Here is a 24,501-nt window from a genome sequence, read left to right on the forward strand (position 1 = left end):
AGATGAAAACGATGAGTTCAAATGGTTAAGATATTCAATTGTGAGAAATGTGAGAGATGATGTCAGAGATTGTTTAGAAAAGAAAATTTTACTAAATGGATTATTAAGAGACCGTCCAAAACTTATGGACTATTTAGAAAAAAGTCCCTCTGCCAAGGTCTATTAAGTGATTTTCCCTAAAAATAATGTGGATAGAGGTAGTAACTAAAGAAAAGTATATGGCCTTCGATGATGATATTAATTGGTGAAATAAAAAACCAAATATCTAGGATAAGGCATATAAGACGACAAAATCTTTTAATATTATAATGACTCGCTATGATGGATATATATATATATATCACAAGATCATAGGGGTAAACCAGCAATCGAAATAAATTAATTGTGATCCATATACATCATTCAGCGATAAGTCTAACCAAATTTAATAAATCATGAGCTCTAATATTAAATCGTCAAGTTCATACATCTTTTATACATAAACTACCCGCTTCAACTCTAGCTCAGGCTCATTTAGTTTGGAAGAAGAGTAGACAATATCAACACGTGATACGGTTCTACACAAAGAGACTGATCTGTTGAAAGTATATCTCAGCACCCGAATGTTCCACCAAGCGAGGTAGAAGTTTTCTACCTCTTCAAATAATGGTAATTTCCAAAACTGCAACCTTTCCCCGACTAGAATGGAGAATGTTAAATTACAACATAAACAAAGATTGAAAGAGAGCAAGTATAAATAAGGCTAGAGATACGAAAGAAATGTGATCCCATTGAACGATTTTACCGTCATTCCAAGAACACATTGGAATCACCATTCAGATCGTCTCAATGATTTGAACTTTGAGGTACACGGAACGAACCCCCAGAATAAAGCATTTGGTAAACGGGTCTTAATCTCAAAGTCAAAATTATTCCGAACACAGAGCCCAAACCACAAACACCGGCTAGAACCAAGAATGTGAGTCTAAAACAATTAGGACCCAAGCATGAGACACTTGAATGAAGCAGATTAAGTCCTTGCTGCTTTGCTGCCTCTTTATCGTAAACATACCCAGCAAGCAGACCTGAGAAGAGAAGTGCGCCAAGAGGATTGCCGAGTAACATAAAATTGTAAATTACACCAAAGTGCTTCAACCCAAAAAGCTCAGAGACAGTTGGGACCATTATAGAGAACTGGACACCGTAGCAGATCCCAAGTGATGCAGTTGCAGCATAAAGGGTGCCACTGAGTGCTGAGGCGAAGAGAAGGTATGTTACGACCATTATAATTTGTGTGTATGTCATCCATATTGTCCGAGGGATTGTTTTGGACCTGCAAAAAGAAAGAAACAAAATGCAATCAAAAATAAAAACACAAAGATTTTACATGGTTCACTTAGGATTGATGTACATCCATGGATCACACTGATTCCACTCTGAAGAGAAAACTCGCAGTTACAGATAGACCCTTGAAAAAAGAAATATATATCCTAGGAAAACATAATCAGTGAAATTATGAAAATACCCTTGAAAAATGATGAACAGTGGTGGTGCCATCAGACTCCACAAACCAGAACAATATAACACCTCTTGAAAGCCCAAATTGTTAATCTTACAAACCAATAAGGGAGAAAAGTACTGACCTGACGAAGTGTTCCGAAACAGCACCACCACCCAGACGGCCCGCAAAATTGCAAAAGCTAAAGAGAGACAAAAGAATAGTTGTATCATTCACACCTTGTGCAATCCCAATCTGAGCCAGATTATTGAGAACAGTTACACCAGAGCCAACCCCAAGAAAGTACACCCAAAATAGAAGCCAGAAATCAGCCTTGACAAAAGCTTCAAGTAACGTGAAATCCTCGCCTCTCTTGGGTCTCCTCTTCTTTTTCACTGCCCCCTCCCCCTCAGCCAAAAGAATATCTATGTCTGACACATCATCACTTTCCAAGAAACTTCCAAGTTGTGTCATCGATGAAGATGGAGTCAACAATGGTTCTGTTTTGTCTGAGTTTCCGTCTCCAGGAATCAATTGGTTTGAAGAACCATACGGTCTACTAAGTATACCCGATTTCCTGGCTGGGTACAATGTCATTTTTATGGGGATTGCAAGTGGAGCCATAAGAAAGAGAACCATTATAGCAACAAATGTGTAGGAAATGAAAGGACTTAAAGAGAGCACATCACCCAACACAGTAGTTGTGAGAAGATAAATGCCTAGAACAATACTGGCAACTTGAGTGAATAGAAAATGACTTTGTTCTGTGGAGTCTTCTTGGGAAGCCGGGGTGCAAGGCCTAACGAAATACATCATCGCCAAACACACTAGAGGAAGCCCGAGTGCGAGCAGGAGTAGGAGCTTTGAAGAGGATTTATGAAGCACCTCAGAGTAGACCAAAGTATATACCGCGGCACTAATGCCAACATAACCTTTAAGAATGCCAGCAACGGTGCCCCTACTGAGAGGGAAGTTCCTCATGTTGGTTACAAGCACACTGGTGCCCAGCCATGCACTACTATTGGTAGCAACACATAGAGCAAGCCATAACTGCCACAACATATAAAATACGGTGATAAAGTTTTCATCTAATGTACATGAACACATCTGGGTGGTCTCAGCCCAAGTTCTGAAGTCTGAAGTGATTGGTGCATTGGATGGGGTCATGTTCTAAGCATGGATGGAGCACACACACTTTAGTGGAAAGGGCAGTTAAGTTAGGTAGACAGCTATCCAAAGAGACGGGATGGGTAAAGCGAACCCATTCAGTAAGAAATTTCAAGTCTCTTATGAAAGGGAGTCTCGACCCTCAATTCTCGTTAAAATCTGACATCTTGAACTATATGATAGAGACAACATGAAAAAAAAACCCATATTCGACGGATTGAAACCGTTAAATTAATGGAGGTGAGAGAAATTCAATGGTTCTAAGCTATCTAATCTGGGAAGCATAAAAAATTTCAGTGGCCCTGAACCTTTGAAATTCGATTTCTAAAATTCATGGTCCTTATCCAATTGTAATAAGTCATTAGTTTTGTTTCTCTCGTATTGGGAGAAAAAGATTTGTGATATAAATAAAGGAGGGGAGAGAGTCCCAAGGATGAATTCTTGTAAACGCTAATCTCTTAAAAATGAAGTATACTTATGTTAGAGAATCTATAATGAAGTTGAAAATTAATTTTGGTATGTATAAAAGACCTGTAAATTTCGATATTTAATAAAAATCTATATACCCACACATACAATCAGATTTTTGATGATCCGTTAACAACCTGTTTGACCCGATTAATTTCGCCCTCGATTTGGGTTTTGATCCAACCCATTTTCTGCTCCTAAGTATATAAAGGGTATTTTTAGGGTTCATTCTTAACGTGTAAGAGAGAGCCGCCAGAGAGAGAGAGAGAGAGAGATAGAGAGAGAGTGATAATGGGTGTAACAGGGGACTAGGGTTTCTAATGAACTTTGTAAAATCTCGTTGAAGATAGTGGATTGATCATCGCTACTCGTGGACGTAGGCATCTTGACGAACCACGTAAATCGTGTCTTCTGTTTTCTGTTTTTCTCTATTTCGTTTGCATTTAATTTCTTGCTCATTGTTCGTTTTATTTGTTGCACGCTTTCGCACAACATTAACAAGATTTCACTGACATGCAAGAGAGTTCATTCAATAATAACTCATCACTATGTAATTTAGAAACAATTAAACCCATTTACATAAAAACCTATCAAATATAGGCTACCCCATAATTAAAATCCATGAAAAAAAAAAAACAATGAAAAACACATACCAACACATGCAATCAATCAAAACTACAAATGGTTACGCACAAAATGATTAAATAAATAAATAAATGATGAACTGACCAGCCAGTAAGGTAGGGACAGAACAGTCTGGCTTACAGAGAGCCAGATAACTCCATAGCCCAAGAAACATAAAAGAGAACCAATCAAGAGAACAATCCAAGTTGGGAATTTGTTGCAGATTATTCCTGGAAGAATACCAACATTCTCACCCAAATCATTTGCAACTCCAAGTAGAGTCAGTTGTTGCTGATTGAAACCCAATACAGATTTCAGAGAATGAGAGTAGAGAGGAAAGTTGTAAGCATTTCCAGCTGCTATTTGAACCCAAACTGCAGCTCCAAGACCCACCCATGGTGGTCTGGTCCCAGCTTTCAAAACCACCATTAATGAAGTTTAGTGATCTTCACTTCTCTCTCTCACACATAACCCCCTTGCCTTGAAATAATAGAGAACTCCAGAGAATGAATGGCTTTTTATTCCTTTACCAAAATAAATGAAGTTTAAAGAGGGAGACAGAACTTAAACGAGTTTTAAAAAGGAAGTTAGAGAGTTTAAGAAGAAGAATCGGTTGATGTTTCAGTGTTAGATCCTAACTCTGACATCTTTCATCCACGTAGCATATATTTTTGGCACACTGACTGGCCCACCCCAAGTTCAACTTTGAACACACTCTTTAATCAAGGGCGCTGCTATTGCCACACCAAATCCTATGTAAATAACCAAAAATTGTTCACAGTTGGGGTGGCGTTAGTAAAAGTTGTTGTGACCTCTAAATCAATCTTAAGAGAGCACACTGTTTTCAAGCATGTGGTATGCCCTCTGACATCTGTCTAGCCACGTGGCATATATTTTAGGCCCACTGAACCATTCAATATTTTGGCTCACCCCAAGTTGAACCCTCTCTTTAATCAATCTCAAGAGAGAGAATAAACCAAAACACTGTGTTTTCAAACCGATGGTATGCCCTTGACCTAGGTCTTGTCTGAGAGATTAGTATTAATGACCTAAATGCCCTCATCTTCATCCTTGGGTAAAGCTTTTTAGCATCATATTCGGCTTTTAAATTTCAAGAACAAAATATGATTTTTGGATAAGTGAAAAAGAATATAATTTTTGAAGAAAAAAAAACAATTATTTGTACAAATACATCGAAGACGATAAAAATAAGTTACTATAAAAGGTTAATAATCTGAAGATGATATATTTTTAGGATAGGTCTTCGACCTTAAGATTCGTTCTCATTTGACCTTCAATACTCAAGAACAATTAAAGTTTTTGAAGTAGAAAAATCAAAAGTTTTCTACAAGAAATTGAAGACCATATATTAATAGAAGGCGAGGTTGAATAAGTTAAAAATAATTTTTCCTAAAGATCAATAATTAGAAGATGACAAATTTTCTGGAAGAAAATCAAAAACAAATTTTTTTCAATTAGGGATTGAAGTTGAGAGCATTTAGATCATTTACATTAGTCTCTTAGAAAAAGACCTAGGTCAAGGGTTATGTTACTAGTTTGAAAACAAGAACTTGTTTTGTTTGGCAAAATAGGTGGAGTATTTTTCCGAAGTTATAAGTCTACACATTTTTAAAATATATATTCAAAGTTGTATCTATTTTGATGTTTATTCTTTTATCAATTCAATAAAATAATAGTATAGTAGATACCCTTTAAAATAAAAATAAAAATTAAAAAATTAAAAAAGAAAGATAATTTTTTTTAAAAACATGTCTAGATTGTTAATTTCGGAAATCGAATTTGATTCACCTATCATTTCTTTAGCCACCAACCATTCATGTTTCTTTTTAGATGAGATTGTTAGCTTTTTCAATAGGAGCGGAGTTAGGATTTTCTTGTAGTGGGGGTAAATTATGTTTAGTTGTATGGTTGAAGAACTTGAGGATGAATGGTTTTAAAGAGAAATTTAGAGATTTTTGGTTAGAAGTTGAAGAAAATAATATTTAGGTAATTTCCAATTAGTATATGAGAAGGCCCAATCAAGAGCCAATGTCATCAACAAAAAATTGAGGGGGTGGAGGTGGGTGCAAAAATTGGAGGAAGGTGACAGTTTGGAGGCAAATGGAGAGAGAGGTGAGGGAGTAGGGACAAATGGGACATGTAATTAGTTGAAAATATAGAGGGGCAATTGCTCCCACCAGTTCTTTACTAACTCCACCCCTATTTTTTAAGCCTATGTTGTATACGGGACCACAACCGACACTTAAAATAAAAAATCAAAATCAAATTGATAGATGATATCTTCCCGAATGGAAGTCTATTAATGGCGAAAGGTGTTAGGTCATTGTCTACAGTGAGAAAATTTGCAAAGTAAGAATCAAGTCAAATATCACATGTAGGATGATATCTAGCTTTCGAAGATGTTAAAGTTTGTGCATGTTCTTGAATGTCACGCAACAATTGGTGAAAAAAGTCCTTTCGACGAAAACATAATTTCACATTGATGGATTGCGTGATGCAACCTTATTCTTGTGTCGGTTTTAATTTTATTCACATTTGAAATTCAAACATAAATTCATCAATTATGTGCCAATAAAAGATGGATGGAAGTCCCCATCACATCAAAAGTATCACACCTAAGGTGCCAATAAAAATATTCTTTTCTTCCACTAAGGTGGATCAATGAAAACCACATATTTGGCAGACAATAATGATTAGATATTAGTAGAAGAAAGGAAAGTAAATTCAAAGTTAGAATATTTTTATAACGACCCATGATAATATAATCAGTTGGAATTGTTTGAGTTGTTGAATCATCAAGTCTGTCATGGGGGGCTTTGAATCTAATTATGGGCTTGCTTAAAAAGACTACATTGAAAAAAATGATCAAATCCAATGGCTATGAATCACTTATCAGAATGAGATGTTATGTTTAGGAGGATGAAGGAATGTAGCTTTTGCACCATTGGAGTTGAGATAGATTTACAATCCTTCATCACTGCACGCTCTAAGAGATCATGGGCATACTTGGTTTTGATTAAAAATTAATCCTCCGTCAAATCGTTGGACTGCCACGTGCACTATGACAAAAGAAGAAGGATGAGTCTGCCACATTACAAAAGAACCCCATAGAGATATAAGGCTTGTTTCAATTTGCATACAAAGGATGGGTAATTTGGGACAATGGGTTGTTCCATGTACACCAGTCTGGTGATTTTCCCATGTAAGAAGCATTTTTCATGTCCAATTGCCGAATGTCCCATTTGTGCTAAAGCAACTGTTAGCACAACTTGAATTGTGGTAGGCTTTATGACAGGAGAAAATGTCTCAGAAAAGTCAATGCCAGGGATTTGATTGTATCCCTTTGCAACAAGTCTGGCTTTTAGCCTTTCAACCTATTTACGCCCAACTATATTCATATTGGGTGTTCTTGGGACTAGATCCCAAGTATTATTTTGATATAGGGCAAGCATTTCATCTTGCATAGCAGCAAGCCAACCTGGATGCTTAAGTGCAGATTTAATGGATTTGGGCTCTGTGGACACATCAGTGGTAGCTAGGAAGTACTTGGGGTTGGGTTTTACAATCCCTTTCTTTAGTCGTGTCATCATGGTGTGATTTGGAGGATCTAGGACTACAACTTGTGAAGTAGGAGGGGCATCATGGAGTGGTGAAGTTAGGAACTCATTACTTCTGTTGGTGAATGAGAGTAATCAAGGTGTTGAGATGAAATTAGATCATGAGTTGAACCAACTAATTGGATGACGTCATCTTGATCGTCACATGTGATTATAGGTTGGGAATGATGTTAAGTTGACATTGGATTGTGTGGTGGAAAAAAGGCTTCCAGGATCCTTAAACGGGAATGCTGTCTCATCAAAAACTACATGTCGTGAAATACACACACGGCTCGTTGGTGGATACAAACAATGATACCCTTTATATTGATGACTATAACCAAGAAAGACACATGGCAATGATTTAGGATCAAACTTATTCTTGGCATTTATAGTCCCGTAGATAAGAGGGGGGGGGGGAACAACGTAATTCCAACACCAAATTGAATTACATCTGAATCTTATAAATTTAATACGCCCCCACACATGTATGAGCCGAACTTGATCAAAACACGTGGAGATATGAAGAGGGTGATTTGAAAGAGAGAAAGACCAGCTCTGATACCATCATAAATTTGGGATCCAACTTAAAACCAATTGACACTAAGTGAAGAGGCCTAGGAACTTATAAGGAGAGAAATAAGGCAATTTGTATCCGATGTGGGACTAAACTCAATAATACTAATTGTTATTTTCTAATTTGAACATTTGAGTATTTTTATACAATTTTCATTCATATTCATAAAATTTAACTTAAATATTAAATATCTTTATAAAATTTTTCACCTACATAAAGTTTCACTTAAATTTAGATATGGGGATGTGGCCCTCAAATACAATTTTATCCCTAAATTGCCAACATAGGAACTACAGTTGGGCAGTTCTAACTACACTCCAAACGCATCCAGTTGCCAGCCTTGTCAGAGCTTTTAAAGTTTGATCCTTCTCTTAGAAAAAGCAATCATAACCATAGTTCCTGTACTTAAACTATGTTGTTTCCTTCCCTATAGGAACCCAAGTTACCCAACACCCAACACCCCTATGTATGGACCAAGTAACAAACGCAAAATGTCGAGCCCAGCAAGCAAGCATTCGGGCCAATTTACTGGCCGGACCGTAGATTTTTGTTATAATATAAATTATAGGGCCGGGACGGGCCTAGATCTCTAGCTCGAACCCAACCCTAAACTTGAATTAGATACTGGTTCGATCTGATAGCTTAACAGACATAACAACACTACCCTTACATGGTCCAAACAGGAGCCAGTGGACGGGACGCTTTTCCTAATTTTTCCAAAAAACTACTTTCTTTGGTCGACCACACATTTTCAATCGGGCCTGAGTGTCTTTCGAAGTACCTCATCTTGAAGAAACGCAGGCTACACAAGAAGAGAAAATCTGGGATAGGGTTGGTGCCCGTCTGGTCCAAAACCCGGCCCATTGACAGTTAGCTTGTCAAATTGGAGTTAAGGATCCAACTCAATCAATTGATAATCCCCCGTAACATCGTCATGTCTCACATAAAAAAAAATAGTCGTGATAATATGACTTGCCAGGTGGCATACTCAAATGACTCCATGATGTGACAAGTTCAGGTATTGTAGATTTGTACGCCTTGGGATATACAATTGCACTTTTCCATAAAAAGTGTATCTCAAGACATACAAATCTACGGTTCCCAAACTTGTCCACCTCATGGAGTCATTTGAGTATGTCACCTGGTGAGTCATATTATCAGGACTCAAAACAATACTATGTGATCGATAATAGAACATGTAGAGGGACATACGGTGGTGGAATGGTGCTATCAACATAATATATCAAGTCTCTCTCTCTCTCAAGTCGTAACAGCTAAAGAGTGGGAGGTGACACGCAATGTGGACCTCCCAACCGACAAAATGTCATGTTATAAGGGAAAGTAACTAGTGTCCCTGTCTACAAATTTGAATCCTGTTTTGAAGATTAAAAACTGACATTGATGGGTGGAGTGACTTAGTAAGAGTGTGTGTTAAGGTAAACTTTTTTTTTTTTTTTTTCTCTTGGGTAACCAGCCGAGCATTGGTGAAATGGCTAAGATCGCACCTCACGAAGTGGAGGTCTTGAATTCAAATCCCTAATTATTTTTTTGGCTCACAGAAATCCGAGATCCACCAATCACATGAACCCATGTGTATTGAATGGGATCCCTAATTCACCAAAACTACTCTTGCAGGCTTGACGTGGCACGCAGCGAGGAGTCTGTGAGCAAAAAATCACTCTTCGAATTCCCCTGCAGGGGGCCACCCTCACAGATTTATCTTTAAAAATATCTTGTGCGTGTGGGGAGGGAGCTGCATGCGCCCTGATTATTAGTTGGGTCCTCTGAAAGGGAATTGAAATATGACATGCACTGAAACATGCCACATGTTGGGTTTTTATAAATGTTTGGCCCATCATTTGACAAGTCTACATACCAACATTGGTTTGATTAGCAATTTTTGACATAAATTTGACGTTATATTGATTTTGACTCTAGTAAGATTCATGAATCCAATACTTTGTGTTTTCCAACTGAAGGTGCTTATTTGACCTTGGTAATTTCTGGAGAGACTAATATAAAACAACCCAAATGCTCTCATCTTCAACATCTTGCCAAATCTCCATTATCAAGCGTTTGAAATTTCTAGAGTAATTTTTTACTTATTTGGGCCTATTTGGAAACTGTTGATTTTTCTTTTCAAAATTGAATTTTCCCAAAATAGAGATTCTTACCCTAATGTTTAGGTTTTATTTTATTATTATTGTATTAGTGATTCTCGCCTTCTTATAAGCCCATGTCTAAAAACCTTAGATTTTGGACATCATCAATATAGACATCGGTTTTTTTAACTAATATCTAAAGACCTTTTTGTACTAGTGAATTAATCACATATACCTAAAAATCAATCTCAGATTCTTTTCATCTTTGCTTAATGATTTATTCTTAAGGTAATGGTGTGGTATCTACTAAAGAATCTCTAATACTTAAAGTTAAAAAATAAAAAATCACTATCAACTCAAAAGCCTATTTTATTTAACATCATTTTTCTATGTATAAAATTGCTACCCCCTTATTTTTATTTGGCAATTTTCTGCTTTTAGGCTATATTAAGAATCTTGCTATCTTAGATGGAATCGATTCCTGTCTAGTATCATATTTTGTCAAGGACATGATCCCATGCAGAATCATGTTATCACGTTTTATGCCGGTAATATTAGCTTTCACTAATATGTGATCCTCTTTGGGATTTCAACGTGATGCTATTTGGATACTAATTAAAATTTTACCTTATACAATGATAGTAATAATATTTATTTTTGTGTGCAAATGGACATGTTCTACAAAAATTAGGATTTATCATTTAATATATTGTAGGGTCTTTTGTAATTTAAAACAATAACTTACATGATTATTAAGATAATATAATAAAATGATATTTTCTGTTATTTGTGTCCAAGTCAAGAATGGTGTTCCTATGATAAAGTGGGATGTCTATAGTAGAGATTAAACACATTGGACTACGTGTCAAATAAAAAATGGAGAATTAGGAGAGCTCCTACCAAAATGTGTCACGTGAACCCCTTTCCTCCTATAGGAACATGACACCTTACTTGATCCTAATTTTTGTAATTTTAGAAAACTAATATAATTATAGGGGTGATGAATTATTTTGATTTAAAAAATGACCTCCATAAGAGTAGGAACTAGGATTGATCTATTTGCACACACCAAAATCCACTCAACAAAAAATTTAAAAATCCTCTTCTTTCATTATTTTTTTCTCTCTCTCTTGATATTTATTTTCTTTTGAGTTTTGCGAGAATTTGAATCAATGAGATTAGATTTTAGTTTTTTTTTTTTTTTCAAGTTATCTTATTTTTTTTGCATTTAATTATCAAGAAAATTGAAAAATCATCATTAAAATCTCTAAAATGATAATTTTGAATAAAAAAAACTCTGATTTTTTTTTTTATTTTATAGATGTAGGTTTAGACTTGACTTATTTTAGCAAATTGAGTTGGTATTTATTGAATATAATTAAAAAAATTTGATAAGTATCAACTGAATAGAATATTTTTATGTGAACGACCTCGACTTGATTGAAAATGTTAGGATAAGAAAAATAAGTAAGAAGTTTAAAATACTCATTGACATCTTTATAGATGGGAAGAAATAAGAGGGAAAGAGAGGAGAATTCGTTCGATACTTGTGTACTGGTGAAATTAGTATTTTAGGTTATAATACATTTATCAAATATATATAGATAATTATAATTATATTTTAAAGTTAAGAGGGGTATAAATATTTGGGTAGAATGTGTGATTTTGACGTGTGCAAATAGACCTGACCGCAAGAACTAGTTTGAATGACTATGAGCCTATGAGCCTACGCCTAGAGTTTTGAATGACAGAAGGTAAGTCTTGGAAAAAGGAGGGTATTTAACACAGTTTAAATCTTTTACAGTATCTCACATGTTACCTTTTTGAAACAAGAGGTATAAAGTACAAAAAATTAAAATAATATTAATAATAAATAAATAAAATCAAACAAACAAAACGATAGAGTATTGAGTGGAACCCACTGGTACTGTGAAAGATGGACTTAATTTTATTTTCTCTTACTTTCGGTGTTGTCGACTTGAAGCAGAAGCACATACCTCTCTCCCGAGTTTGTTTTCTGCGACTGTACTGCAGCATCATAACTATAAAGGATTCAATAAAATAATGAAAATCCAGTACAATATTATTGTTGCTGTTTGCCACGTCTTTGCAAATTAAAATAGTTCAGATCGTGTACGCCTAGAGTGGAGGATGGAAACCCTGCTCCAAAACCTCAACACATGCCACGTAAGCCATATATATGGAGGGATGTGTGTATGCGCATAGGATCCACTCTCAAATTCAAAACTCGCATTCATTGAGAGCCACATGGTATGCACCTTTGAATATATATATATATATATAAAAAGGCAACTTCAAAGGTCCCCAACCTTGTCCTGCTTCTCACTATTATTAGCCTCTCATTTTTAGGCCACCTTCTCGAATCTCGATCCCTACTTCCAACACTATCCTGCTTCTCTTTCTTTAGCTAAATTTCGACAACAGTACCTTGCTTTTCTTTTCAGGTAAAATTCGTAATAAAAAATTAAAAAAAAAAAAAACAAGCCGTGATTTTCTGACGCGCACATGCCTCCTGGGTCCCTGACATGGCATGAATTAGAACCTTATATTTTTCCTCGGGATACACAACTGTAATTCCTCTGGATGAATTTGAGTATCTAGAGGAAAAGAATCTATGATTCTATTACGTCAGATGCATATGGGGGCGTGTGTCAGAGGGGGGACTTTAGAAATTCATTATTAAAAAAAAAAAAATCGAGGTGTACCAGAAAAAAAGTTAATTGAAGGACCGTGTTCCCAAATTAAAAACCATCAATGGTGCTCAAGATTTCGGTGGTTGAGATCCCAAGGCTTCATCTACGGATCAGATGATGGGACGACAAAAGTAAAAGGCCGAAAACCACGAGGTACCTCGGGCTGACATCAACACTGTCAGGTAAAATTAACTGTTGTACTAGGGTTGGTCACGGTAATGGTAACACGAGTCACTCTTTGGGGCCCAGGATCCATCACTTTGGGCCTAAATCAGCTTGATTGATGTTAACTCCCTATACTTTTCGCCCTAGTTAAAATCAGGTCTTTTTTATTATTTATTTTTTTATGTATAAAAGTCCAACAAGAAGTGGGCCCAGTTCAGAAGTTTACTTGTCTTCGTCCTTCAGCAAACTCGATGCATTTATTTTATTAAATATTTTTAATCATTTTTATTTTCCATTGTTAAGCTTTTAATCAATTTTTTTTTGTTGCAACCTTCACGAATCACGAGCCCTTAAATTTCCTTTTTTTTCAGTTAATTAATATTTTTAACGTTAAAATGAAATTCTTCCGAAGTTGATTTTTCTCATATTTTAGATTATATTTTATTTTTTCCTTTCTGTAAAGGATTATTGTCAATGCTGCTGTGAAACCTCTGGTTCTCTCTGGCTCCAATATGCCTTTACCTGCAAAGAAACAAATAAGCTTTAAAAAAAAAGGATGAAACAATAAAAATAGAGAAATAATAATTAAAAATGGGAAAAAAAAATTACCTCAACGAACCAAACTAAATACGACGAACAAATATACGGCGCCAACACATACGACGACGCAATCCACACGTTAAAGATGACAGCTAACGGAAATCGTCAATACAAGGATAACGGTACATCCAACGGGAATCGTTTCGCTGCAAACACATAACGGAGCTAACGTCAATTGGGTTTTTCATTAACGATGGATGCCAAACAAACCACTTGTGCAAACTGTCAGCTTTTAACGAATTGCTTTATCTTCTATGATGAACATTGGATTGGATGGATTAAGAGTTGATTTTAGTCTTGTTTGTTTGTCCAATAACAAAATTTAGTCTCTCATAACTCCTTCAATAGCCATTAATGGCTACAAAATGATATTTACAAGGGAGAGGGGTTTGATATCCAAGTCACAGAATTTTAGGGCTTTTTTAGGGTTTGATCTCTGCTGTCCAAAAAACAAAAACAAAAAAAACAAAAAAAATTCTCCGCTTTGTTGTTCGATCCAACGATATGTCGACCAGCGATCTCTGATTCATCAGTGTATGTGTGCAGATTCTGTTGATCTACCCTGCAAAGATTAGAGATCGGAGAATTTAATAAACGAACCTGTTCCACAATCACAAATCTTCAGCCTTCGACATGATCGAGAGTCGGCTTGGCCTCGGCTGGAACGCCGCTCTTCTTTTCTGCTGATGAGAGGAAGGTCGGATCAAAGCGGCTAAAGCCCTCTTAACCCAATCCCCCTCCACAGTACCGATTCGAACAAGCGAATTGGTCATGGCGGATCTCCTAGCGTTCAATCGATTAGATGGATACGAACCGTGATGATGGTTATTGTGGTTCTTGTGAAGACTGCATCGAAACGAACCTGGATGCGTCGTTGGAGAGCACATACACGTTCTCTTCTGAGATGAAGACGCAGATAACGGATTGTTCTGCTTCTTCACGACCTGATCGCGAGGAGATGCAGTGATCGATCTGCTCGGAGAGATCGATCGATCGATAGAAAACCGAACGGATGGTGCGGAAGGGACGGATCCGTATATATTTACACGAGTAGGGGAAGTCGATCTGTGAAAAAAACCAGTAGATCGAGAGGAGAAACTCGAACTTGACGAAGCGAAAGCAGATGAGGATGAAGATGGTGTCGAATAACAATATCTTCCTGAAGGAGAGATCGATCTCTGGAATCCGGCTGTTGTGTGCAGGACTGGACCTCTAGACCTAGTTCTCGTAGACGCCGCCATTGTTCCTACAGAAGAGAGAGAAAGTAAAGTAAAAGAGAAGAGAGAAGAGAGGAGAGGAGAGGAGAGGGAGGGAGACTTTTTCTTAGAGGGGCACTTTCGCTCTCTATTTTGGCAAACCTAACTCGCCTCAAGCGTTTCCTTTATAGGATTTGAAAGATTATGAGAATCGTAATTTAAGTAGGATTTGGGGTTTTTCACTTAGGCCTTCTCAAATCTTTAACTTAACTAGAGCCGTTGTTTGGTTAGTTAACTGAACCTGGGTTAGGGTTTCGATTCCAATCTAACGGCTAGATTTAAATCTTTGTGTAGCAAAAATAAACGGATTTTATGACGTTTGCTTAACAGCTGTTGAGCTCTAAGAGGCCTGTTGCCACGTATGAGGACATCTAAAATACCCCTGCTTCGTGTGATAAATAACGTAAATACCACTTCTGTGTCAATAATTACGATATGCCATCCCAAAATTTTTATGGACCCGGGTCATAAGGTTTTAACTTTGTAAACTATAAGTGAATACGTGGCGGACTTATGGACTGTCACGTGAAATGTGAAAATAATCTCAACATATACGTGGCATGATGTATTCACCTCTATTATCTTCTTTATGGCGGCTATCTAGAAAAAAAAAATTCGATGAAAAGTATGGATTATTTTAAGGTTGTATTTGGTATTATTTTGTAAATTTTCAATTATTTATGTAAAAATATTTAATTGAAAATAACTTGTGTAATAGTGATTTTTAACTATATAAATTCATTTGATAATATTTAATTAATTAAGTTTGTGTTTTGATAGACAAGTGAGGAAAAAGGGTATTAAACTAAAGATTTACAGTGTATTTGACTATGAAGAAATAGATATAATAAAGAAGTACTCAATAGAAAAATCACTTTCTTTATTAATACAGTAAGATTTTAAGTCTTACTAAGGAGCTTTGAGTTCAAGTAGATTAGCACATTGGCAATCTAGGATTGAGCATTGAGGATGATTGATAAGTACCACACATGTATAAGTCGAGTCTACCAAGATAGAGAAGAACAACGATGAAAATCAGAGTGAGCTATGTGACAATGGTTTGAACTCCAGATTTTGAGTCGTAAGGAAATCCAAAATTCTTTCTCACGAAAACGATAAGATTTGTTTAACCAAGATAACTTATTTGGATAAATCTTTGATGGTATAAATTAATTAAGGGGTCCACTAATACCCATTGGTACAAATGAGCTCATTTCTAGCTACAAAAGCAAATCAATGTAAAAAATTAAAGGCCTTTAGATATTGTATTTATGTTCTTTCTTTATTTTGTAATGTATTTTGTTAGGTCAATTTTATCATTCCCCAATGACTAAATTACTTAGATGACTTAAGGATTACAAGTAGGTAGATATCCACTTAAGCCTACACGATCGCATATAATATATTTTATGAATTTATGTGTTTGATTGCACTCGAGAAAATGTCAAGAGAGAGTTGATCTTTAGTTTTACGAGTGGGGACAAGTCATGAGAGACTAACTAAAAGAGATGGAAATATAATTTCTTGGAGGGCCACTCACGAGAGCGCACCCTCACTTACCCGGTGCGTGTGATGTGTGGGTATTGCACATGCCCGAGGGAAGGACCCATATGCCTTGGCTCTTTCAATCCCCCTTCGGATGTAATTCGAACACCTATGTCATAAAAATAATAATAATAATTTCTTGGAAGGTTTGTTGGAAATATTTTTCCATCAAAATAGAAAATCGCTTTCAACACAAAATTATTTTTTACGCAAAAGTGCAAAAAATCATAAACCTAAAAATCTCATTTTTCCCAAAGAAAATCACTTCTGACCTATTTTCTCTGTGCAACCATACAAACCCTTGATTATAACATGTGAAATATATCATCTCATGACTAAAACCAACAAACGTACTCACAAATTAAGTATTAAAAATAATTTTCATAAATACCTAATGTCTTATTAAAATTGAGCAACATATCTAATGTATTAAAAAATTTATTATTACATATTAATCCAAATCTTTTATTCTATCCATTTTGATTTTGTTGACCTTTGACACCCCAATTTGCAATCACAAAGAAACCCATCTTTATCTTCAACAAATTAGGTCTGCCTCTTTTTTATCTAACCACTTATTTATTTTTTTGTTTTTATTAGTTAAGTCAAAATAAATAAAACTTTATCTTTTAAAGGATAAAATCATGAAAGTGACATATGAGGTTTATCAAGTTATCTTGTTTTCAATTTAAGCTTTATCACTTCATCTTGTAATAGGCCTATTTCAGTAACTTCACCCTGGTTGGCGTATATGCTTGTAATTACTAAGTTTTGCTTTGCTTGCAAGCAAAACTTTGCCGACAGAAGTAAATTTTTACACTGGCGTAAAATTTTGTGATCAATCGAAGGTTGTGGAAACGGTTCCCAATTTCCCATACCTTTGTGTCCCTTTTAACTGAAAACTTAAGCGGCAAGTATTTGTCCGTTTGAACAAATATTTTCGAAGATTCCCAATCTTCTCTTTTACTTTGTAATTAAAATAATAATATAATATTTCAAAACAATCGAGAAGACCCGTAGTGGTGTGTGGGGTCAGAAAGCATTGATGAAGAAGGTCGTGGGCAGCTGTCATCTTGTTTTCATTATTTTAATAATATTTTTTACATCTTATTTGACATGCTAAGCCTCGTTGGGTGACAAGTGGCATCTTAGTGTCACTTGTACGTTTTGTTGCTCACTTGACTACCAAGTGGCATGCCAGGTGTACTTTATAAAATTTTGTTTCGATTTACTTACCTTAGATTTGAATTTTTTTTTATATTTATTTAATCAAAATATCAAATGGGATGATTTTAGATTATTATTTTAAATTTCTTCTTGGATTTCAAAGATTCTTCAAGTTTCAAATTTTTCGAAAAAAAAATCTTTTTTTATTTTATTTGGATAAGTGACACTATTGTGGTGTCAATGGATCTGGTCTAGAACGGATCATGGTAGGTCCAAAACCTATTCAATTGTAATGGTGAGGGGTCTAAATCTGGTGTGGATGAATTAGGCTCAATGGATGAGATTCCAATTTAAATCAATTGGATCAGTACATGTTGAACCAGAATTGATAGCTTTACTTTAATTGAATGCAGAAGGAAATAAATTTATGATGGTGCCCACATTACATAATATTAGGCCCCCCAGAGGTAATATTAAAATTATTCAAAATATTAGTAAATATATAATAAAATAGTTATCAAAATTAGAATACTTAAAGAATACCATCATATAGCATTTTAACTCCTATTATTTGTACAAATAACATTAGTTATGAACAATAAAATATCCAACCCATGGGATAACAACATGTGCCAGTAGAGGATGAGAAGGTTCAGAGGGGACGATCTTTCGACCTGTGCATTGGTATCGCTCGGGTGGTTCACCGAGGGAAGGGGTTTGGATGGAAGTTGAGAAAACATGGCTTCGTGAATAGAAAAAATTCTAATCCTTGGAATTTCAGGATTTGAACGGTTGAATTAGAAATGATTTTTAATAAGAGAATCTAACACGATTCTTATCTCAAAATAGAAGGGATAAGAAGGGAAAATGGCAAATTAGAAACTCCTTCTTTATCAATAGAGGAAGATCCCCACATCAAAGCTATACAATTTTTCAGTACAAAAACTTCGTCAAAATTTCTCTGGAATTAGCTTAGGCAACGGAATCTATGTGAAATAGGGAATATGGAAGTATTATTTGATGTTTTAAGACTGATTTACTGTATATTTTTAATGAGATTATGTTTGATTTTAGGGATTTTGCTTTTAAGAGAATATGAATTCCTTAAGAAAATAGTGGTGAAAATGAATTCAATCCTTTGATTGCACCTAGGAAGACATCGAGAAGAGAGTTGTTTTGAGTTTTTGGGATGGGAGTAATCGTGAGAGAATAACACTAGACGTGAGAAAATCTCTTTTTGAGGGATATCAAAACGTCCACCCGCAGAGTGGAAATTGCGAGTTCAACTTTGAAGTGGGTATGCCGTTTCAAAATTTTGAAAAAACCCACCTTTCAACATGACAAATAATTTTTTGTGTTCATTTCAAACCTACATTTCCATTAACATTTGGGATACCTCCCTAGAAATACAACGTGTCATCTAATGAAGGGAGTTCTTTCAAAATTTTGAGGTAGCCTGGCCGTTTTGAAGTTTTTTCAGAAATTGCTTCTAGTAGGGAAATAAATTGTAGAAAAATTATATAATTGTACATTGAAAGTCACATTTTTCAAAGAAATTAATTTTTTTCGCTAAAAATAAGTGAGGGATTTTGAACTCAAATCTACATTAACACCACCAACACTTATGACTTTTGTTTTCTTTCTTATTTTTTATTATTTCGATCTAGATGGTGGTGACCCATCAATTAAATAGTTCACCCATAATTGAACATATCTATTGTGTATTAATGTGAGCAGAATTAGTTGGGAAATGAGCCAATAACCTCTTCACTCTCATGTCCATAATTGAAGGTAAGAGATTGGAATAACATTTCTGTCATTTTAAAATACCATAAGAAGATGAGTTGTTGGAGATTATGGGGTCATAATGTGTTTGTGGTACTTAAATTAAACTCATATACTCCTCAATTCACGCGTTTAGCACTTAAACAAGTAGGGGACATATATAAAAGGTTTTTTGTTAAAGGTAGGTTGAGGAGGAAACATAGAGGATATGTTTCATATAATATGGTTGGAGAGTTATCTATTGTTTGATTGGTTGGGCCACCAAATGAGGCTCTACTTGCTATCCAACTTCTAACTAAAGTGGAAAGTAAGTGTAGCATGTCATGGTGGAGGGTATCATCCTACCTTTGCTTCCAAGTCAAGTCATTTCCAAATATTGGTTTTCTTTTTATCATGTTAACTGATTTTCATTTTTCATTTTCTTTTTTTTTATAATCAGATATCCCCATAAACAATGGATCAGACTTGTATTTGGGCTTTGCCTAGTCCATAGACCGTGGTCTTGTCCAAGGATTAGTCCTGGGACACGTGCAACACCTGCACATCACCACACTATGTAAGTAAGGGTGCACGCTCGTGGGTGGCCCTTAAGGAATTAATGCTCATACTAGGTATCGGACTCATGACCTACGGGCATTACTCGCTTATCGGTCTGAAATTGCCATTGAGCCAACCCTTTGGGGTAACCAATTTTCTTTATCATACTTTAAATGCAATATTGAAAGTTTAAATCATCTCGACACCCCAAAAAAAAAATGTTATTTAAATGGGGATGTGTTATTAAATAATATTTCACTTGAGTGAAATATCGAACAAAAAAGGAAAGAAGAAGAAGAGGAAAAGAACAGATAGGATTTGGGTTTTGGATATAAGTTAAGGAGATAAAAAAAGAGACTTTACAAGAAATAAAAGAGAGGAGAGATGATTCTTGTACAATTTTTAGGATGGGGATAGTGTTGGAGAAATAAAAGTTCTAAAAACAACTAACGTAGATAATACTCACTACTCTCTTTAGGGAAAATAAAATTTATGAGTTTTTTAGCTAAATATTGAAGATAATGATGTGCAAGTTGATGTAAAAGGCTGAATATGCTAAAAATTATCTCATTCAAAGAAATTGAAAATAATGGATTTTTCAGGGGGAAAACAAGGGATATTGGCAAGAAGTTGAAGATGAGGGCATTTGAGTCTTTTTCTTTATTTGATTATTTTCAAAGGCAGACTAAGGTGTGGCGGTATGTCATTGGTTTTAAAATCTTAATTAGGAGTATTTCTACTTTTCACTTAAGAATCATGATAATCTGACTTACCCACACGACATACTCAATCAAAACCCCTGATGTGACATGTTTAGGAATTGTAGATTGGCTCTTATCGGAATACAAAACTGCACTTCCCATAAAAAATATATAATTTTGTATCTCGAGAAGAGCAGATCTACGATTTTCGATCATGTCATGTCAGGGGTGTCAATTATCATGACTCTTTCACCTAAACTTAAGGGAAAATTGCACAATTATCTTAAAATATATGACTAGTCGCGACAAAGTGGATGGCAGCATTATAATTAAATTTAGATAATTAGAAGATGATTTGTGTTTGCCACATAAATTTAAATCAAACAAAAACAAAAACTGTAGCATAAGTGATAAGACTTACCAAAATAATAATAGAAACATGACTTGACGTTATATATCAAATAGATCTTACAATCACATCATCTCATGTTTATATATATATCAAATATAAGAGATTTAAATTATTTAAATAAGGTAACATTGAACGAGTTTCAAACACAATGACGACCTATTCTTGGATAATCTTTTTTTTAAAGAGGAAGGCCAAGTTAGATGAGGCATTGACAAAGTCCTAGGGGTTAGATACTTGAAACAAATCCCTATGAAATCTATACTAATCTCGAGGAAATTTTATAGTGTTTTTCGTCCCATGTGAGATGTACATATGATGCTCTATCTTAAAGACTGGAAAATCCTTTTGTTTTATGTTCCAATCATATATTTATATAATAAAACACAACGGCAGTCTCATTTAGTTATAGTTTTGTGGAGGTTATAAATGTTCTAATTAGCTAAAGTCGAGTAGGGTCCATATTACACCCATTTTATTATATATATATATATATATATATTTTTTTTTTTTTTTTTTTCCAATAATTTCTCTCCAATTTTACTATATTTCTTCTTTTACCTCCCCCTTTTAAATAGTATTCCCTCTAACTTTATTATCTTTTCTTCTTAATCTCAAAGAGGATGCCTGTGCTCTTTTACCTCCAATTTTTTTAATAATATCTCTTCAACTTTATTGTTTTTTCTGTTTTACCCTTTTGACTCAATTTTTTTTAATAATACCTTTTTCAATTTTATTATTTTTCATTTTTACTTTGGTTAACTTCAAAGAGGATGCCCAGGTAAAAAATAAAAGCAATAAAGTGGGTAAAAAGATGAAATAAAATAAATTAGAAAAATTGAAAAAGAAATATAATAAAGTGAGTCTACAAAATTTTAGTTTGATGGGATAGTTGTCTCACGTAAAATTGTAGTCGGATGAGACATTTGTCCTCATACAAAATTATAATAAAGTGGAGGGGTATTATTTAAAAAATAATTAAAGATGTAAAAATAATAAATTGGGTTAAAGGGATAAAAAAGGAGACATAATAAAATTAAAGGGATAAAGAGTAAAGAAAATGAAATAAGCCCCCACAAAACTATAGCTTAGCTTGATTGATGGAAGATTTATCCCACGAAAGTATAACAGTATGGATCCTACATAAGTGTTTTATTATATAGATATGAACATAATAATTAATGATAAAAGACTCTAGGCTTTTCTTTTAATTATTATTTTTTATTTTTATGACAATTAATAAATTACTTAGTCTACTTTTAACTTCCTTCAGGTTTGAACACATCAATTACTATCTCATGTGCCCAGTGCCTAACATATAAAGAGAAAGAAAAAAGGCTTTGGATGAGGTGTTTGTGGAAAAACTGAACAACTTGTATGAAAACTCTAATAAGAGATTATAAAATAAGACAGGCTTGAGAAGGAAAGCTCTTTCATGGTCCCCCCAATGCCTAATAGAAGCTTCAAAAGTCAGGCCTTGAAAGAACAAAAACGCTGTCATATGGGCCCATAATCCTAAAGAGTTGGGTCAACCATCCCACCTATCACCATCTCCTCTGCTTATCTTATAATCTTATACTACAATAAACTTGATTTCTAAAGCTGAAAATATCTCACACAAGTATCCAAAAGATATAACTTAAACTTCCTTTAAGAAAAATTATTATAAAAGTTAGTGGTTAAGATGCTTAGAATTGAAGCCCAATATTGATTAAGTTATATTAAGGCCTTGTTTGGTATGTCAGCATAATACGTAAATTAAAAAAGTTTTTCGTTACAAAGTTTTGCGGATATTAACTTTTTTTTGCAATTACAAATTTTTGACTCATTTTAGCAGTTTGGAGTGACTATGATTAATGGAGGGCAATCGAGTATTTAACAAAATTTTACTACGATGTGTTGTGGGCAAGTAAGCACCCCAAGACCACAAATTTTTGTATATTTTCCCCAAAAAAATTTGGCTACTCTTTGAACTACTTTTACTTTGTTATCAAAACAAATTTCAGAAAGGCAAAAGTTAAAACCAATTTTAGAACAAAAACCGTATAAGTGTTGTAGTCTATATATATATTTGGAAGGTAATCGGGGGTTTAAACGGACCCTAGCCGAGAGATTAGATGAGAGATCAAAGTCTTACATTGGACCGCCCATTCAGTCCCCATTTTTCAATAACCAAACAGGTCCTTATAAATGGCATTAGTTGATTGGATGGGAGTTGGGAATTCTCAATTTAATAATCTAAATGGCTCCCATAAGTCAAATTCCAACCATCAACTTGTCTTATTGAATTATCTAGATTTTTTAGACCTTAAATATTTCATTTACTAACTTGGAAGAGGATTCAATTGAAAAGCTACTTCGACGTTGCCAGGTGTTACGAAATTCTCTCTGATATTTGTTATTAATTATTAATTACCATCTTTAGGGTTTCATAGTACACTAAATATAAGAATGTGTATTGTTTGAAAATTTTCATACACAATAAATGGTCAGACTTAGACCTTATATGGGACCTATAGAAAAGTACTCATGTAAGGTAGAATATACAAATCTTGAGTTTATGTTAAAATTTGGTCTTTGGTGAAATCCTAAGAACTAAGAGTAATGAAGAATCTCTATGTCAAGTAAAACAGATTAGAAACTTCAATTTAGGTTTAAGATTGATAGAAATTAATTACAAACACTAAAGTTAAGAATCAATATCGGACTTTTACGCTCGAAAAAACAAAAAAAGAGAAGAAAATTCCCTTATTTTATTAATCAATCTTCAAAAAAACTTATTTTATTGAATTTATTTATTAGACCTCTTTATATAGATAATTCTCTCAAAACAACTTAGAAATCTTTTAAAACACTAAAAAATAAACTTCATAAACTATTTATAACATGTTACTAATCTTCTAATCCTATTAAAACTCAATTTAAAACCTTAAAAGAATTTTTAATTATAACCTAAAGAATAAAAATAAATTTTAAGCATAAAATAAATTAGAAACTAACTAGGAAAATAAACTTTTTAAAATTGAAATAGAAATTAAATAGGACTACTTAAAAACCTTAACAAATAGAAATTCAATAGAAGAAAGAGTCTTAAGAGAAGTTGGACTAGGTCTTGTGAATCAATCAAAATTTGAGTCGAGTTGACTTCGCTAAATAGAGTTGACTCGGTCAATACTGCTGATTTCTTTCTTCAATGCATTTTAACTTGATCATAGGCATTAAGATAAGTGTTGCAAAGCCTATATACATCAAGTACTCTTTTATATGAATGAAGAAGTTGAATATGAAAAAGAAATTAGGAGAGGTAAAAAATATAACATCTTAGGCCTTTTTAGCTAAACTCGATCGTGCTCCAGACGACATGTCTGTGTAAGTATAGATTACCACATATAAGCATTTAAGGGTTGGTGAGATGGCCAAGATCACGCCTTAAAAAATGGAGGTCCTGAGTTTGAATCCCCCATTTGAGTAACTCCAACCGGTCTCTATATTTCTGACAAGTCTTCTATTTCATTATTCACATCTTTAGATTTGGAGACGAAACATAAATTTAGAGATGGATCTCTATTTCACTATTCATCACACATAAA

At 34.5% G+C, this 24,501-nt stretch overlaps 2 protein-coding genes across 2 annotated transcripts; both read right to left on the reverse strand.

The window, feature by feature from the left end:
• Positions 1-407: 407 nt before the first annotated feature.
• On the reverse strand, positions 408-7,185 carry LOC147397296 (protein NUCLEAR FUSION DEFECTIVE 4-like). The gene is made up of 3 exons (XM_086452841.1): positions 3,842-7,185; positions 1,623-2,527; positions 408-1,312 (listed from the first exon to the last, which is right to left on the reverse strand). The coding sequence occupies exons 1-3, from the start codon at positions 4,163-4,165 to the stop codon at positions 826-828; spliced, it is 1,716 nt and encodes a 571-aa protein (XP_086308967.1). The 5' UTR covers positions 4,166-7,185; the 3' UTR covers positions 408-825.
• A 4,685-nt stretch (positions 7,186-11,870) lies between these two features.
• Positions 11,871-14,877, reverse strand: LOC147397297 (uncharacterized). The gene is made up of 3 exons (XM_086452842.1): positions 14,112-14,877; positions 13,521-13,657; positions 11,871-13,433 (listed from the first exon to the last, which is right to left on the reverse strand). Exon 1 carries the CDS (start codon positions 14,750-14,752, stop codon positions 14,123-14,125), a length of 630 nt encoding a protein of 209 aa, XP_086308968.1. The 5' UTR covers positions 14,753-14,877; the 3' UTR covers positions 11,871-13,433; positions 13,521-13,657; positions 14,112-14,122.
• Positions 14,878-24,501: the final 9,624 nt, after the last annotated feature.

Source organism: Akebia trifoliata, chromosome 8 (genome assembly GCF_017979445.1).
Source record: "Akebia trifoliata isolate Shusen 1 chromosome 8, ASM1797944v1, whole genome shotgun sequence".
Classification (NCBI taxonomy): Eukaryota; Viridiplantae; Streptophyta; class Magnoliopsida; order Ranunculales; family Lardizabalaceae; genus Akebia; species Akebia trifoliata.